At 36.8% G+C, this 16,506-nt stretch overlaps 2 protein-coding genes across 2 annotated transcripts; one reads left to right on the top strand and one right to left on the bottom strand.

Annotated features, from left to right (window-relative positions):
• Positions 1-4,744: 4,744 nt before the first annotated feature.
• LOC101305035 (ras-related protein Rab11C-like) lies at positions 4,745-7,044 on the top strand. Its single transcript, XM_004291469.1, has 3 exons — positions 4,745-4,859; positions 4,942-5,133; positions 6,249-7,044. The coding sequence occupies exons 2-3, from the start codon at positions 4,969-4,971 to the stop codon at positions 6,735-6,737; spliced, it is 654 nt and encodes a 217-aa protein (XP_004291517.1). The 5' UTR covers positions 4,745-4,859; positions 4,942-4,968; the 3' UTR covers positions 6,738-7,044.
• Positions 7,045-7,357: 313 nt separating this feature from the next.
• LOC101312027 (metal tolerance protein B-like) lies at positions 7,358-9,754 on the bottom strand. The gene is made up of 2 exons (XM_004292978.1): positions 9,545-9,754; positions 7,358-8,530 (listed from the first exon to the last, which is right to left on the bottom strand). The coding sequence occupies exon 2, from the start codon at positions 8,528-8,530 to the stop codon at positions 7,358-7,360; it is 1,173 nt and encodes a 390-aa protein (XP_004293026.1). The 5' UTR covers positions 9,545-9,754.
• Positions 9,755-16,506: the final 6,752 nt, after the last annotated feature.

Raw genomic sequence — 16,506 nt, 5'->3', positions numbered from 1 at the left:
AAAAAAAAAAAAGGAAAGAATACTAATCTGATTACAATTTTTTTTTTGTGAAATTCAATGTTTATTATTGTCATTTTGTATGAGGTTATATTTGTAATCCAATAAGTCAAAACATGTGGAGGTACACTGAGCAAATCTGGAGGTCCCAATAGCCGCACTCCTACCTTTTACCTTAGTGTCAATTTGCTACCCTATCTTTCATTTCAGCCAATTTGATATCCTAACTTTTCATAATTAGCCAATTTGCTACCCTAACTATTATTTCTGCCAATTTGTTACTTTATGTTTTCAAAATTAGCTAACTTGCTACCTTTTTGTTGTTTTAATTTGTTCATTTCTTTATCCAAACATGAATTAATTCTGAAAATTGAAGGTTAAAGTTGGTCGATATTGAAATTTTGATAAGCAAATTGGTTAATATTGAAAGCCTAAAGTAGCAAATTTGATGGAATGGTAGCAAATTGGCAGATTTAATAGTTAAGATACCAAATTGGCTAATTATGAAAAGTTAAGGTAGCAAATTGGTTGAAATGAAAATTAGGGTAGCAAATTGACACCATGGTGAAAATTAGGGTAACAAATTGGCAATTATGTCATCCAACTTAGAGCAACTTCAACCATGAGTCTTATTTTGGAGTGTTATACTTAATATACCACCACTTGTTTCTCATCTCCAACAATGAAGTGTTATACGGGGTGCTATTTTGACTATTCTTAATTAAATTGATGTGTGTGTGTCATTCAGCTGAATTGATGTGGGACCTAGGGGCGTAGCCAGGGGAGGGCGAGAAGAGTCAACTGACCCTTCTTAATTTCTGAAACAAGCCCTCGATGGTTCACAAATTATAGATATATTACAGTTTAATACATGATTTGAACCCTCTGACATGTTTGAGAGAGAGAAAGACCCCGTTTAGCCATAAATTTGGGAGCATGAGTCCACAATTCTTTTATGTATTTATTATATTTTATTCATGACTGAAACCTTCCATAGTTCTATATATAGTTTTTTATTGTCTTTTCCTTCTCATTGAAATCTTTCCTTCTCAATGTTCTCTCCTATATAAAGTAACTGAAAAAATGTTCTCTCCTATACAACCAACAAGTTCAAGCTAGACTTGAATGCATGAGAGTAAGATATAGGACTTAATACATCAATTCAACTAAAGTATGCATTCTTTGCATAGTTTAAAAACTTTTACAGATTATTTCATTCTAAATTAAGGATTAAAAACTTTTATTTAGTATAACCGTTACCATTTTTGTTTGGATTATGACCCTTTTAATTACGATTTCTAGCTACGCCACTAGTGGGACCCATAGGTCTTGGTCTTGGAATATGCCTGTATATAGGACTCGGAATAAGACTTGGTCCTATAGTTATAAGACTAGCTCCCCCTCTTTTGTGTTGTTGGAGATGAGTTTATTAATTTTAAGACCAGTCTTGGTTTATAAGGTCATTGTTGGAGTTGCCCTAACGAAACCTAAACTTGAATAGTCATTAGTCTTCTCCTCATAGACTCAGTCCATAGTAATCGACTTTTGAGATAATAGTCTGATTAATCTCGAGTGTAAGATGTGTCTTTATAATCAACTACAACATTAGTCTTTCACATATTTCACATTGTATTCTAAAAATATCCGTAAGTGTATAGTCGCTTATGACTTACTTCTGTAGTAAGGACATGTTTGTCTCTCCTATATTCTACCCCCCTTTACTGCTTAAAGACTCAATGTTACAACCTAGAAAAGGGAAACAAACTTAACAAGAAATCCAAAAAACTCAACAAAAATAAAACTAGGTGTAGTCGGTATCAAGTAAATACCTCGGCCCACGATGTTACCAAAAGCCCAGCGGGGGGCAGACCGAGCAAGCGTCATCCTGGAAGTCACGGTAGTTTGGGCGGGGCAGGGAACAAGCAACAAAGGGCCAAACATGCAAACCTCAATAGCATATTTGTCCCACATCGTATAACAGGCGAGAAAGAAGTCCACGCGTGGCTATAAATACAATGCTGAAGTCAACCAAAACGGTAAGAAATCTCCTAGCATTAAATGTTCTACCAACCATATAACTAACTTAATCATCGGAGAGAGAAAAACCGGAAAGTCCCGGTCAGTCTCCTCTTGCAGGTAGCTAGTCAACGACAAACGAAGGAAGAGATCACGCCAAGGGCTTCTACGAGGTATACTGGATCTTGCAGAAACACTAGGTCAATATAAAACAAAGACTCGATTGTTAACGATAGTACACACTTTCTGGTTAGTTAACATAGGAGCCTAGGGCCCAAAGACCCTTATGGTGTACCTCCCCAGGCCTCCACAACCTAAATTAACTTAGGTTCTAAAACCATGTAATGCCGAGCACGTTACTTCACTCCTTTACTGCCATTCTGTCAAAGTGATCTCCCCAATCGCTACATCTGAAGACTTTCCTAGTTATTGGAACCCCATCCAACAACCATCTCCAAACCCCAGGAAGCCTCTGCCAGCCCAAGCCTAACAAGACCATTAGCCCAGGTCCACTCTCTAAGCTTGAGACCAGGTCCAGGCCCAATCCTAATCCTCAGCATGCACAGCCGGTACCCAAACCGACATACGTCCATTCATCATCACTGCAGCCTTCTCCGGCACCCTTAGATTCCAACTAAGGAAACCAAAATCCGTCCACACCCATATCACCGCCGCCCAAAAACCCGACATCCACACTGCTTTGGGTCCTCGAGTAGCCATTGATAATATGTGACATTAACTTATTTATTTTTAGATGCGAAATAAATTACAATGACGAGCTTTTAAGGCAACCAAAGTTTAGATAATCTAAATGAAAAGCATAATAACACGTGTTTGGGAGCATATTCAACCATAACTTGGGAGTGGAAGACTGTGCCCACACGAAGCTAAAACATCAGCTAAGAAGTTGGCATCTCTGAAGATGTGGGTAATTAAATAATAACCAACAGTTAGAACAACTACAGTACCAACTTTAAGAAGAGACTTAAAGTTATAAGAATAGACTAAGAAGAGACTTATGTCACTAAATCAAACGGTACTAGACAACTTTTCCTATGTTTGATATTCTTTTGCTTCTTAGCATTTTCAGATTTTTTTTTTCCTAGAATAAAAGATTGATACGGTTCATGCTGTTGCCAAATAATACGGTTCATTATTACACTTTGACTCACTTGAGTTTGTTAGTACTATATGATTACAAAGAGATCCACTAATGAAAGTATATACGAAACCCAATAAGTTCATTAGATTGTAACATGATTCAAATCATTATTGATGGCTCCATTTTCATTACTTTGTATACACTACAACTATGAGGCCACTAAATCAAGCACTAATCCAGCAAAAGAAAAGCCTAAGCTATACACTACCTTGCTAAATGCCTTAACATTATTTCCATGCCAAGGTCACGTAATCATTATGCTTAAGTAATCATCCACAAGTAACTCTTAGATCTCAAGCTTGATCCCAAAAACTTACATAGTTCATCGGTATAGCTACTGCAATGAATGACTAAATCCAAATCTCATATCCAAAGATTAAGTCTGGATCAGAGTCGGGCTGTGTTTGGGTTCCGAAGATTACGAGTAGCTAGAACTTCATAGAAGATTATGAAAATTATGACTTATGACTAACTAGAACTTCATAGACTAAGAGCATCTTTAACAATACTAGCCATTTTAAAGTTAAATTTTAGTCAAATTAGCAAAAATGTCATTTTGACTAGCCATTTTAGAAATGTGGCTGCATCAATGCTCTCTATTTTAGCTAGCATTACATCAACATTATTCTTCAACTAGAAATTAAATAATTTAAATATATTTATATATCACGTAAAATATCTTACAAGGAATGTATTAAATTATAACTAGCCTCATTTGAGTCATCTCGCATTTAGCTAGCGAGATAACTAAAAGTTAAAATAGCTCAAGTTTAGCTAGTTTGCTGTAGCTCCTAAAACATCTAAAAAAACTAAACACGCTCTCTAAAATAGCTAAAAGCTAAAAGCTAAAATATAGAGTCTGTTAAAGTTGCTCTAAAAAATAATACCTTAGCGGGCAAAGTACATTATCTCCTTATCCTCTAAACACCCCACTCTTAATATTTTTGAACAATCATCCTCGTTACTATTATCTTCTTACTTGACTTTGGTCTAAATATATTCACACACATGTAAATATCGGAAAATGCTTGTTAGTTGTCGATGTCTACCAACTTCATCACATAAAATGCTAAGTATTCATCTCATTGGTAGGACAAACAACCTAATAACAAGATAATTCCAATGATTAGCAGGATCATAGTCTTTTCTCAAACAAGATTGTCATTGAGGTGGGGTTATCCGAGATCATAGAATCATTTTTCCAAACAAAAAGAAAATGTAAATAATCATTTCTAAATTCATGTAGGCCGTCGAAATCGGATGCCACGCGTTATTAGCCGTCTATTTAGCAAAGTTGCGACGGTCCAAAACCAAAAATGACAAAAAGAAGAAAGTTAAAAAAAGGAAAATCGAAAAAAAAAAAAATTAACGGCGTGGCAGACACTAATAGCCAAAAGGAGGCAATCACAAACATCCTTCTGGCACCAACCGCCAGGCTGCACATGTCAGACGAGAGCATCTATCTCACTGTCACACCCTTTTGACCCTCTAGTTGTCCTAAAACGACGTCGTCTCCCCCCTCAAAAGCAATCTATTTATTCGCCGTTTCAACCCTTTTCAAACCCCCGTTCTTCTCTTCCTCATCGTTCTTTCCGTTTCTCTTCTACCAAAAAAAAAAAAAAAAAGTCATCACAGTGGTTCCCTCACCGCTGCGAATTTCAACGCCGGCGATCGCATTTCTCCGGTAAGCGAGGTGTCTCTCTCTATGTAGTCAGATCTGGTTTGTTTTGGTTTTTGGTGTAGTGAGGTTTGGGATCTGTTTGTAGGTGAGAGATAGAGAGAGATCGGAGGGTATGGCGAGCAGAGTTGACCACGAGTATGACTACTTGTTCAAGATCGTGCTGATCGGCGACTCTGGAGTCGGCAAATCCAACATTCTCTCACGGTTCACCAGAAACGAGTTCTGCTTGGAGTCAAAGTCCACCATCGGCGTCGAGTTCGCCACCAGAACTCTTCAGGCAACTAACTACCTCTTCTTATTGTTCTTCAGTTCCGGTTATCGAGTTCATTTCAAGTTATGATTGTTTGAATTTTAGTTTTGTTTTCATGGATTCGTTGAAGATGCTAAGGAAATTGCTAGTTATAGGTTGTTATTGAGCTCTAGATGGGGTTAACGGTGGCCGAATTAAGTTTCCGGTGCTGATTTAAACCGAAATGATTTGTATTTTAGTGGATACATGCAACAATGAGATGCCAAAAGTTGTGTTTTTTGTGTTTAGATCTATACCAGCCTGATTCCAATAGGAAAGTTGGTCAACAACTACATTGACGAAAATGTAGGGCGTCAAATGTCCAAGTGTTTTAATTTGGAGTAATTACATTATACTTTTGCCCTGTTCCTACACGATGTTGCTGTGTGTTTTTGATTCTTGTCATATGGACTTTGGGAACTGATTGGAATGTGATCATGTTATTAGATACTTTCATGGAATTGGTGCTGGTCCTTATTGATTTTATGCGCCATGTATAGGTGAGTGCCATATTCCAGGCAGGTTTGAACTATGGGTATGACATGAAGGCAACAAATTAGAGTCTCTGATGCCTTTATTGCTATAGGCTCTTCAGTGCTGTACATTGCCAATAGAGATTTTAGGGAATTGAAATTATGGCATTTTCTTTCTTAAGGCTAGTGCATTCAGAGTTCCCACATTTTAATGTATATTTCAATCTATATATGCCTAGGACATAGTTGAATAAACAAGTAGGTTTGGTTCCCTGGTAGTATTGAACAAAGCAAGAATCTAAACTTCATGTTTTGGTTGTATGTTGAATCTGGACTTCTTATGTTCATAAAAATGTTGATATGCATATGACTCTTCTGGTTCTGGGTAAGCATCCATATGTGCTACACTGCTGTCTACTGGACCCACTGGTTTGGAAAGTTAATGAAATACAACTTTAAACACACAGCTTTTATCTTGAACTTTCTGCTGTCCGTTTGCATGTTGGTGACCAGAAATAACTCCATTTGTGGTCCAATGGTTATGTCTACAATTATTGATGACACATGGGTGTTTGTGAATAATTGTCTGCAATTTTCTCCAAAGCTAACATTCCTTGTTTGAAATCACAGGTCGAAGGAAAAACTGTCAAGGCACAGATCTGGGATACAGCAGGGCAGGAGCGATATCGTGCTATCACCAGTGCATACTATAGAGGGGCAGTGGGTGCTCTCCTTGTCTATGACATAACTAAGCGCCCAACATTTGATAATGTTCAAAGGTGGCTCCGTGAATTGAGGGACCACGCAGATTCTAATATTGTCATCATGATGACTGGAAACAAGTCTGACTTGAACCATCTTAGAGCTGTTTCAGAGGATGATGGTCAGGCACTGGCTGAGAGGGAAGGTCTCTCATTTCTTGAGACATCAGCACTTGGAGCAACCAATATTGAGAAGGCATTTCAAACTATTTTAACAGAGATCCACCATATCATTAGCAAAAAGGCACTGGCAGCCCAGGAAGCAGTCGCGAGCACTACCCTTCCTGGTCAAGGAACTACTATCAATGTTGGTGATGCTTCTGGGAATACGAACAAAAGGGGTTGCTGCTCTACATAAACAGATGACTGACACCTAGGGGAGGAGAAGGATTTGCTGGATAAAACATTTTTTAGTTTTTTCTTCCTTTTTGGGTGAAAGGGGGAGAACCATGTAGAATACAGTTTTACTTAATTGAGTTGTGATAAGGAAGCTTGTGAATCAAAATTTACAGTGGTTATGGTACTTTTTTGGGGGTCTGCTTTACCGTATGCGCTATTTATGTTTGAAAAATTGTAACTATTGAAATTTGGAATGTTGGGTGGAAACTTGGCATCTCGAATTAAAGAATTAATGGAACAAAAGAGACCTTGTTTGTTCAGAGCTTCATATTGTGTTTTGTTCATTACTTCTTGACTTGAATAAAAGTTCATCTTCTATTTACAAATGCTGGTGGTTCATCATCTTCTATTTGCAAATTTGCAAATGCTGATGGTGATTTTCACTCCTATTTGTAACACCCCTTTCCATCACTTTCCATCCATATGGGAATTGATGTATCGGAATGGTGTTAAAAAGGCTTGCTGATGCAGAGGAGTCGCATTTGCTTCAATTTGACAAACTTTCTGAGATATATAGGGCCAAAATGTGAAACTTATAAGTTAAAACTATGACAGAAACTGATAGGTTGAATTTGCACACTACTGTTCAATCTGTACAGTAACATCATGTATTCTGTATGTTCTTTCACAAAAATCCCTAATTTCATCAATTATCTGACTTGAGCCTACCGTAGGATCCGCGGTGACATGGCACGACAATACCATTTTTCCAACTGTCAGTGACCAAACATGTAGGTCATGAACATCCTGAACTCCTTTGATGCTCTTGAGACCTTTCTCTAGCTTGTTGATATCAATCTCACTTGGTGTTCTCTGCATCAATATGCCATATGTATTTCTGAGCATCGGTATAGTTGTGCTTACAGCAAAAACAGAAAAGATGAGAGTGCAGATCAGATCAACAACTAACCAATCTGGCTTCGCCCAGATGATGGCTCCGGCTATCATTACTCCAATCGACTGAATCATGTCAGCCATAACATGCAGGTAAGCTCCTTCGAGATTTATGTTTAATATTTTAGTCTTTACTTGAGCACTTGACACCAGGCTAGTTTCATCGTCTTCAGTTATTGTACATGCTTCTTCCTTGCCATGATCATGATCATGATTATGACCATGATCATCATGATAATCCAAGTCTCCACAGGTATGATGGTGCTGATGATGATGATGATGATGATGAGTGTGATCATGGCCGAGCCACATTACCATGATAAAATTAACCAAAAATCCAAATGCTGCAACTGCAAACATGAGAACCCCATTTACCTTTGCATGCTCATGAAGCATTCTGTCGACTGCTTCATAGATCAAGATCACAGCGACCACCCATATCAGCTGTACCGAAAGAAGCGCACTCAAAACCTCAAGACGGTGATACCCAAAAGACTGGTCAGATGTTGCCTCCCAACCTGACGCAATTATGGCGAAAAGAGCAATAGCAAATCCACTAACATCGGTAAGCATGTGGGCTGCATCTGTTAGTACTGCCAGGCTGTTGGATTTTACACCACCAACAATTTCAACAACCATAAACAACAGATAGACAATTATGAGTACTCCAAGTTTAGTTGCAGATTTTGAACGTTGTTTTGAATCCATACTACTGCTTTCTTTCTTGGAGAAAGCGCAGATGGAAGAGCAGGGTAACTTTTGTGGCACATGAAGAACATCGATACTTTCAGAGACTATAGGGATTTCAATTTCGTGCAGGTTCTCCGTTCTAGATAAGGGCACCTTCTCATGCTCCATCTGTTCCAGCAAAGTTTATGGTTCATGAAATTCAAAAAGAAAACATCAGTCAAAGAATGTTAAATCTTAACTGTTTGGGGATTGACAATTCTACTTTAGTATACACAAGTGACAAGTGAATGTCAGCCACGATCAATGAACTGAAGACGACAAAACTTGAGACTTCAAACTTTTGCCCAAGATGGATGCCATAAAAAGGCAAGCAACATGACTATTGAGTCTACTATGATCTCTACTTTGTCTTCTTTGAACAACAAGAGCTGTTTAACCATAATACACAACTTCTTCAACTTTCATTCTTTCAACTATCAACGACAATCAGAAATTCATGGCATGAGGAAAGCGGAAGATTAGAAATCAGACTCTCAATTGAACTCAATAAGCAATCTTCAAGATTCAGAAAAGTAGTTACTCTTATGTGCTAAACAGCCTTAATATCAGTGAAGTTACTGATATCATTTTCGAGTATATACTTTCTGAATTCAGATGATCTCAAGCCACAAGTGTGCACAATCTCAGCACAATGAGCCGGCATTCTTAGGTTCTTCACTTCTAACTCCTTATGTCCATGTAAATCACTCAATTCATTCATTCAAAATGGTTCTGAATGCACAAAATAAGACTCTTATAGACAAAGCATCAAAATTTGAGCACTAGACCTCTACTTTGGTTATATCATTCACATGCCTAGACCCAGAAAATCATATAAATCCCATACCTTACTTCTTTAAGAACATAAAGACTCGAAATTTGAGCACGGAATGGTAATTCCAAAGGATCAATAACATGTACTAGTTAAAAGCATCCACCTCAAAGACTAAAATATATAGGCAATGCAATATGTCCCAAGAACAATAGAAAAAACAGTGACCCAGAACTTCAGATTGCATGAACAACCAACATCCATTACTTTTTGCAACATACAAGAAAGATCAGCATGAAGATTCTATCACCCATTTCAAATACTCCAAAAGGACGAAGAAAGCAGGGATCAAAAGGGTGTGAATGAGGTACCTGATAAATCAGAGCAGAGAAAAGCTATAGCTGTGATGAGTCTCTTTGAATATTTGGAGTAATCACAGATTTAAAAGAAGAGTTGATGATCTTGATATGGAAATGAAACATGAATTGGGCGTTGCGTACAAGGAGGGACTCGGTCCTCATTTGTGCTCAGTCATACAGAGAGTGTCCATGTCTAACGTTAATACAATAGTTCTTGACTTGTTGGGTCGGCCATCACGGCCATCTCCGATTTCCTTCCTAAAATTTTGAGTTAAACTCATATGCCAGAAACGCCAAATCGGGAGGAGTCCGGGGATCTCTCAAACTTGAGCTGAACCAACTCAATATTTTTTTTTTCCCACAGTTGCTGATAACCCACGTTTTTTTTTTTTAAAGAAAATTATAACGAGATGGAGACTGTGCCCGAGATTTGTAAAAGGATCCGTTAAGAAATTAGCTTATCGAAAAGCATGAACAAAACTGATATTATCAAACTCACTTCCAACATGGAGGACATCTCAAATATGAAATTTGAGATGCCAATGGACTTCACATGCATTATTAACGCAGTTGATCGTTAAGAGACAATCTCTTTCACTCACAATAGACTTGAAGTTGAACCTTTTAGCAGTAGACTTGAAGTTGAACCTTTTAGCACTAGCGAAACCATTTTTAATGGCACAACACTTAGAAATTGTTACAATAGAAGTATGGAGTCGACATGCACCAGCAACTAAGGGAACTCCCAAAGAGTCTCTAATAACAAAGCCAACAACACCAGAGGTGGGACTGTCGGAGTCGTCAAAGTTAAGCTTCACCCAATTTGGAGCAAGAGGGATCCAGCAGATGATGTCAGCAACTCTTGAAGTAGGAGCAGCATATGGACCATTAATACTGCGGTAGGAAGCACCGATAGAGGCTGCAACATAAACAACGTACTGAGATGGGAGTGGACTGAGCAGATCAGAAGATGATGTTGTTTCGAGACTTCCAAATCTACCAGCACACTAGAACACAGTCTTCAAACACAAAGTAAGGCTCATTATCCATAATATGTTCAAGCCAGACCTCCATATTAAAAAAGTTAGAGGGGGAATGCAAGTTACTAGCAGAAGTCCAAACTGAATCTGAAAAAGAACATGATCTGAACAAATGATTAATATCTTCAATTGCAGTATCACAAAGAGCACATGAGGAATCAATACCATTCATAAAACAAGCCAAAAAACAATATTGTGAATTCCTAAATATCTACCAAAGGAACTTCTGTTTTGAATTCCTAGGATATTAGAGATAGTCAATTTCAAAGAAGCATCAGTCTTAGAAGAGAAATAAATAGAGGAATTATCTAAATTTATCTGTTGACCCAAGGCTATGGCAAAATTCTAAAGCATAGAAGAAATGTTCCTGGCAGCTTTGGAGGAAGCCTGGCCAAAAATCAAACAGCCATCAGCAAATAACTGATAACCTACGTTGGTTGCCTAAATATATTTCTCTTTTCCCTTTTTTTGTTATTTTTTGTTGTTGAGAAAAATATATATTTGACACTTTCATCTATGCCCAGAAGACACATACATCAAAATATCTACTTACAACCGCTCAACGCTCGTTGGGTTGGCGGCAAGCAATAACAAAATTACAAGAAACATAAGCGGATCTTCATTGCGAACAGAGGGGGCAATCGTCCCTATCACTAGTGGAAAAAATCACTTAGCCGACGGAACAATAATATTTTCGTCGCCTAAGATCTACTTAGCCGACGGAAAAAATTCCGTAGCCTAAGTTTTCATCTAGCCAACGGAAAAATATTCTGTTGGCTAAGAAGATCTTAGGCGACGGAAATTTTTACCTAGCCGACGGAACATTTATATATAAATATAAATGATTATTTATGATAACTTAGGTGACGAAAAATTATTCCGTCGCTTAGGTTATATCTTAGTCGACGGAAATATCTACTTAGTCGACGGAACCAAATTTTAAAAAAAAAAAATTTGGCGGGATAACTGCCGCTTAAATATTTTGAACTTAGGCGACGGAAAAATATATTTCGTCGACTAAGTTCAAAAATTTTTAAGCGGCAGTTATGCCCGCCAAAAATTTTGAATTTTTTTTGGCTCCATTCTATAACTTTCAGCTCTCTCTCCCTCATTCTCTTCATCTCTCTCTCCCTAGCTCGTCTGCTTGCTCTCTCTCTCCCTCGTCTGGCTGCTCCCCCACTACCGCGGCACCTCCTCCTCCTCCTTCGTCGCAGCACCTCCTCCTCCTCCTCCTCTTCTCGGCGGCAACTCCTACTCCTCTTCCACTCGGCGGCACCTCCTCCTCTTCCAAGCAGCGTCTCCTCCTCCTCCTCCTCGCAGGGTGGTTGACGTGCGGACGGTTACTCTCCGCGGCATAAGTAAGGCAATAGATCGTTGTACGTGCGGTTCCTTGAAGGTAGAATCTTGGCGAGTTTAGCGTCGGAGGTGGAGTGGAGTTGTTCGGGAACACACAAACATAACCGTCGTGGTTGCCGGAGAAGAGGAAGAGAAGGAAAAAAAAAAAAAGAACCTAAAAAAACGACCAGTTATTCTAAAAAAAAAAATTTAAAATTTTTACTTCCGTCGACTAAGTTCCGTAGACTAAAATCTTGGCAGACGGAATTGATGATTCCGTCGGCTATTGTCTTAGCAGACGAAGCTTAACCGACTGATCTTAGCCGACGGAATTTCCATCGGCTAAAATCTTTGCAGACGAAATATATGTCTTAACGGACGGAATGTTTCCGTCGGCTAATAGCCATAATCCAGTAGTGTATGGCTATTTGTAACCAAATTTAGCTTTAAAAATAGGAATATTCTATGGAATCGTTTTTTAGCTTACCAAAATCTCTTACCATAAGTTAAATCCCTAGCTAAACTAATAATATTTTGGCTTTAAAAAGACTCTCACCATACGCTAAATTCTAAGGTAAAGCTATTTTCTTTTTCTTTTGTTATATATTTGTTTATTCAATGATTAATCATACAAAAAAATTTATTGAAATATATTCGATATGAGGCTCATATGAAAGATCTCGTCGAGATCTTCGTGATAGTTGTTAGTAACACATTTTTTATTTAGATGATATTAAATTGAAAGGAAAAATATGAAGTTCAATAAAAAAAGATTTGGCTTTAGCTTACCAACTCCATAAGCCAAATTTAGCTTACCAAATTCTTCAAGCCAAATTTTTTTTCTTAGGACTTGTAATTTAGCTTATTGTGGGAGCAAACCATAAGCTAAATTTAGATTTTTAGCTTATGGTGGGAGTTGCTCTAATGACATTGGTTGACTTGTATTTTTTCAATAATTAGAAGCTATTTAGATTAACATTTATGATTATTACGCTCTAAAATTCGAGTTTTTACATTAATTGATCATTGTGAATGAAAGATTTTAATAATTATATTGATTAACTGCCTTATATATCTTATTTAATTTAACTAAGTATTATAGGGCCTAGCGCCGACCTACTGTACACATTTCGAACAGTGATGGGCCTAGTGTTGGGCCTTGATATTAGCTGGTCTCTTGCCGCGTGTTCTCTCTCATCTTCTGGCGTCTTCTTCAGCTGTCTCAAACATTCTCTTCAAGCGTTTTTCATAGAGAGAGAGAGAGAGAGAGAGAGAGAGAGAGAGAGAGAGGGAGGAGGAGGAGTAGTAGTACGTTAGTAACGTTACGAGACGACTACTCTACTACTTCTTTCTTCTTCCTTCTTCCTCTCTACTCTCTCTCTCTCTCTCTCTCTCTACACACTAACATTACCATCTCAACCTAGCCCTCCCTCAACCCACCACACATCCATCTCCACAGCTGACGGCCAAAGAATCTTGACGTCAGCCATAATTGAAAGATGAAAATTGAAGACCATAAGGAAGAAACAATAATGGGTACGGGTTCCGACATTGATCCGAAGAAAAAAGAATGGGTATTGTTCCTCCATCCTCTTTCAATTGCGCAAGTTACAATTTTAAGTTGAATTGTGTCTGGATTTGGTTTTGAATGTTGGAGCTTTGAGATTAATCTGGGTTTATTTCTTTTGAAAGTTACAGTTGCAGAGAGAGATGAAGTAAATAAATGATCCATGTACACTCCATTACACTCTGCAGATGTCAATTATGGTTAGTGACCTCATTTGTTTCTTTGTTACAAATCCCTTGTCTGCTATTATTCTTAATACAGAAAGAAAATCCCCATGTTAGATTCTATATATATGTTTCCGTTCACATTTATGATTATTGTTTATATTAGTATGCATTCAGGTTCAATTATTTGAGATTTGTTGAATGATTTTGTGTCAAATTTAAATATTGTCAGTTTGAAGAGTTTTTGGCACGCTTTAATTTTCATCTGCTTTTAATTTCTGTTTTAGACACAATATCAATATGCTTCCTTTTTGCAGGATGAAACATTTTGATCCTTCTGATCAAGTTTTGCAGTCAAGCTGATGATAGTATTCTTTGTATATCAACTCTGAAAATGTACTTTTAATTGCATTAGACATTACTTCAGTACTTTTGAATTACTTTGCATGTATTATGAAAGTGAGCAATCACTATATTTTTTGTTTTATCAATCAATTGGTTTCTATGACATTGCTGGGGTTTTTCTTTCTGTGTTGAATATTGCTGAAGAATGAGAATGCGCATTTGATTTATAGATCAACAACTTATAGATCATGGATACTAATCATGTGACACTAATCATGTGACAATTTCTACTCTTGAATTGCTTTGTTTCAATACTATGTTCAATTCTGAATGATTTACCATATCATTTCATCTACTATAGCAGATGTTTGAATATGCTAGGTCACTATGCATTTGACAGTGCATGCATTTGATGTGTTGGTTTTTTCTTTATTTTTTTCAGATTTTACTTGAAAACAAAGAAATTGGTTCTGTTGTTTTTGTAGTTTACTCGAAGTTTTGAACAAGCTCAGGTCCATAGGTATATATTGCTTCTTCTGCTTTAAACTTGTTTCATATTCATTTACGTGGGAAAAATTTGGGAACTCTGTCTTTTCATTTTTCATGAAAAAGCTTACCAACTTTACATATTTTATGGAGTCATTTTTCAAAGACTCTTTCTATTCAATTCCTCACATCCCACTTTTGTTAACTTGATTTCATAGTATGTACAGACATTTATGAGCTTGATTTTGATCCTTCTCTGTTAATCATATGCAGACTTTATGCAAAATGTTCTTCAACTCTACTTTCTGCTGCTGTTCTTCAATTTGGTGTTCTGTCTTAATTTAGTTTCTTTATCTTACAATGGATCGATTATTTCTTATGGTTTCAGAAACATCTTTATAAACTTTGGGAAGGAATTTGTATAGTTACAATTATATAAATTCTACTTTTGTGTTCTGTAGATTTAGATGGTAATGTTAAATATCAGTAACTAGGTATCCTATAATCATGTTAACACTTTGCAGCATAGCACCCACCATGTAATGTTAAAGTCTCCTATTATCTTTACTGCTACTATGTTGCGTTCATAGTTTTTTTAATTTTTTTTCCAGATTTTACCCTAAAAGGAAGGTGGTGACTTTGTTTTAATCTCAGTTGATTTCGATTTAGTCCATAATCAGTTATATATATTGTATATATATATAATTGACACACTACACTCTTAATTACTTACTACTCATCACCAAACCTCATTAAAAGTTCTAATCTCGCTATCAATAGGTTTTTGTAGAAGAGTTTCACTTATCTAGAAAAATTCTATCATTTGAAGATCATTAAAAAAAATCAACAAATAAACACTGTATTTGCATTGTAGAATATCACAATACTAATTATATCCTACTTCATATATCAGAACCAAATGGTGTATTGCAAATAACAAAATTGTCGGTGGCAGATGCTTCTATACCCAGTGTGTGCCACATGTTTCAAGCAAGTGAGGAAGAAGCTACAAAGCTAGTTTTGAATCTACCCGGATTATGATATGTTACAAGTAACACAACCAAAAATAATATTACCAACTTATATTCATATAAGTTGTGGATAGTCCTTCTTGTGTGTATTTTATGGAATTGGATTTGTCTCTTCACTATGAAGTTTTAATTTACATCTGCATCTGCATCTGTAAAGGTTTATATGTCTGGGAGGTTAGAGACATTATAGTGATGAAGTAGAGGGAAAAAGTGAAAATGAGGAAACATAGCAGTAAACAAACATGTTTACCTGCATAACTTTGACTTTGGCTAAATGCATAAATCTAGTCTTGGTTAGTTTCGTTGTTTGAAAAAGTTCACACATCATAATGTACATTTTAATTGTTCTTGCTTGCTGTTAGTTCTTTGTGAGCAGTCTTCATATTTCAAACTTCAAAGAATGATTGACTTGTTGCTAGCACTTTGCTTGCTACATTTCCTCACAGGGGAGCCAGAAGATCGTTGAAGGAGGACGTAACAAGTTGATTTTTATTTTGCAACTGTATTGTTTATATAACAGTTTCATCTTATGAATTAAATGTTTATATAGCTGTTGCAGCTTATGAATTAAATGGATGTTCTTTATCTTTTGATCAAGTTGTTTGCTGTTTATCATACGAAATTAAATCCCTTCCTTTGCATCCTCATGATTTCATGAACTCTAGCCCGCAGAAATGTGCGGGTTAGTACCTAGTAACATACTATATAAATTAACGAGTGCATTTAAAGGAGAATTTATTTTGGTTTCAAAAAATGAAGAGAAAAAAAAGAAGCAGTTTCCAGTTTGTACTTTAATTTTCTAGTAAATTTTTATTATATAAAAAAAAAAATCTATCTTTGGCCCTTAAAGACGAGTTTCAAGTTCTCATTGACAGAAACCTTTCATTGCAAATCTAAACTCCACCATTTCATAGTTTCTTAGGCATAGTTTCTTAGGATTTATAAAAACTCTCATCCAAACGCAGCGTTAGTAAAAGAAGAAGATATAGAAGAAAAAAGAAACAAG

Source organism: Fragaria vesca, linkage group LG2 (assembly GCF_000184155.1).
Source record: "Fragaria vesca subsp. vesca linkage group LG2, FraVesHawaii_1.0, whole genome shotgun sequence".
In the NCBI taxonomy this organism is placed as follows: Eukaryota; Viridiplantae; Streptophyta; class Magnoliopsida; order Rosales; family Rosaceae; genus Fragaria; species Fragaria vesca.
This window is presented reverse-complemented; position numbering and strand designations above follow the sequence as displayed.

Coding starts and splice junctions, on each gene's coding strand:
- LOC101312027 (XM_004292978.1), bottom strand. CDS start 8,530: ATGGAGCATGAGAAGGTGCCCTTATCTAGAACGGAGAACCTGCACGAA.
- LOC101305035 (XM_004291469.1), top strand. CDS start 4,969: ATGGCGAGCAGAGTTGACCACGAGTATGACTACTTGTTCAAGATCGTG. Junction 5,134..6,248: donor TCGCCACCAGAACTCTTCAG/GCAACTAACTAC, acceptor TTGAAATCACAG/GTCGAAGGAAAAACTGTCAA.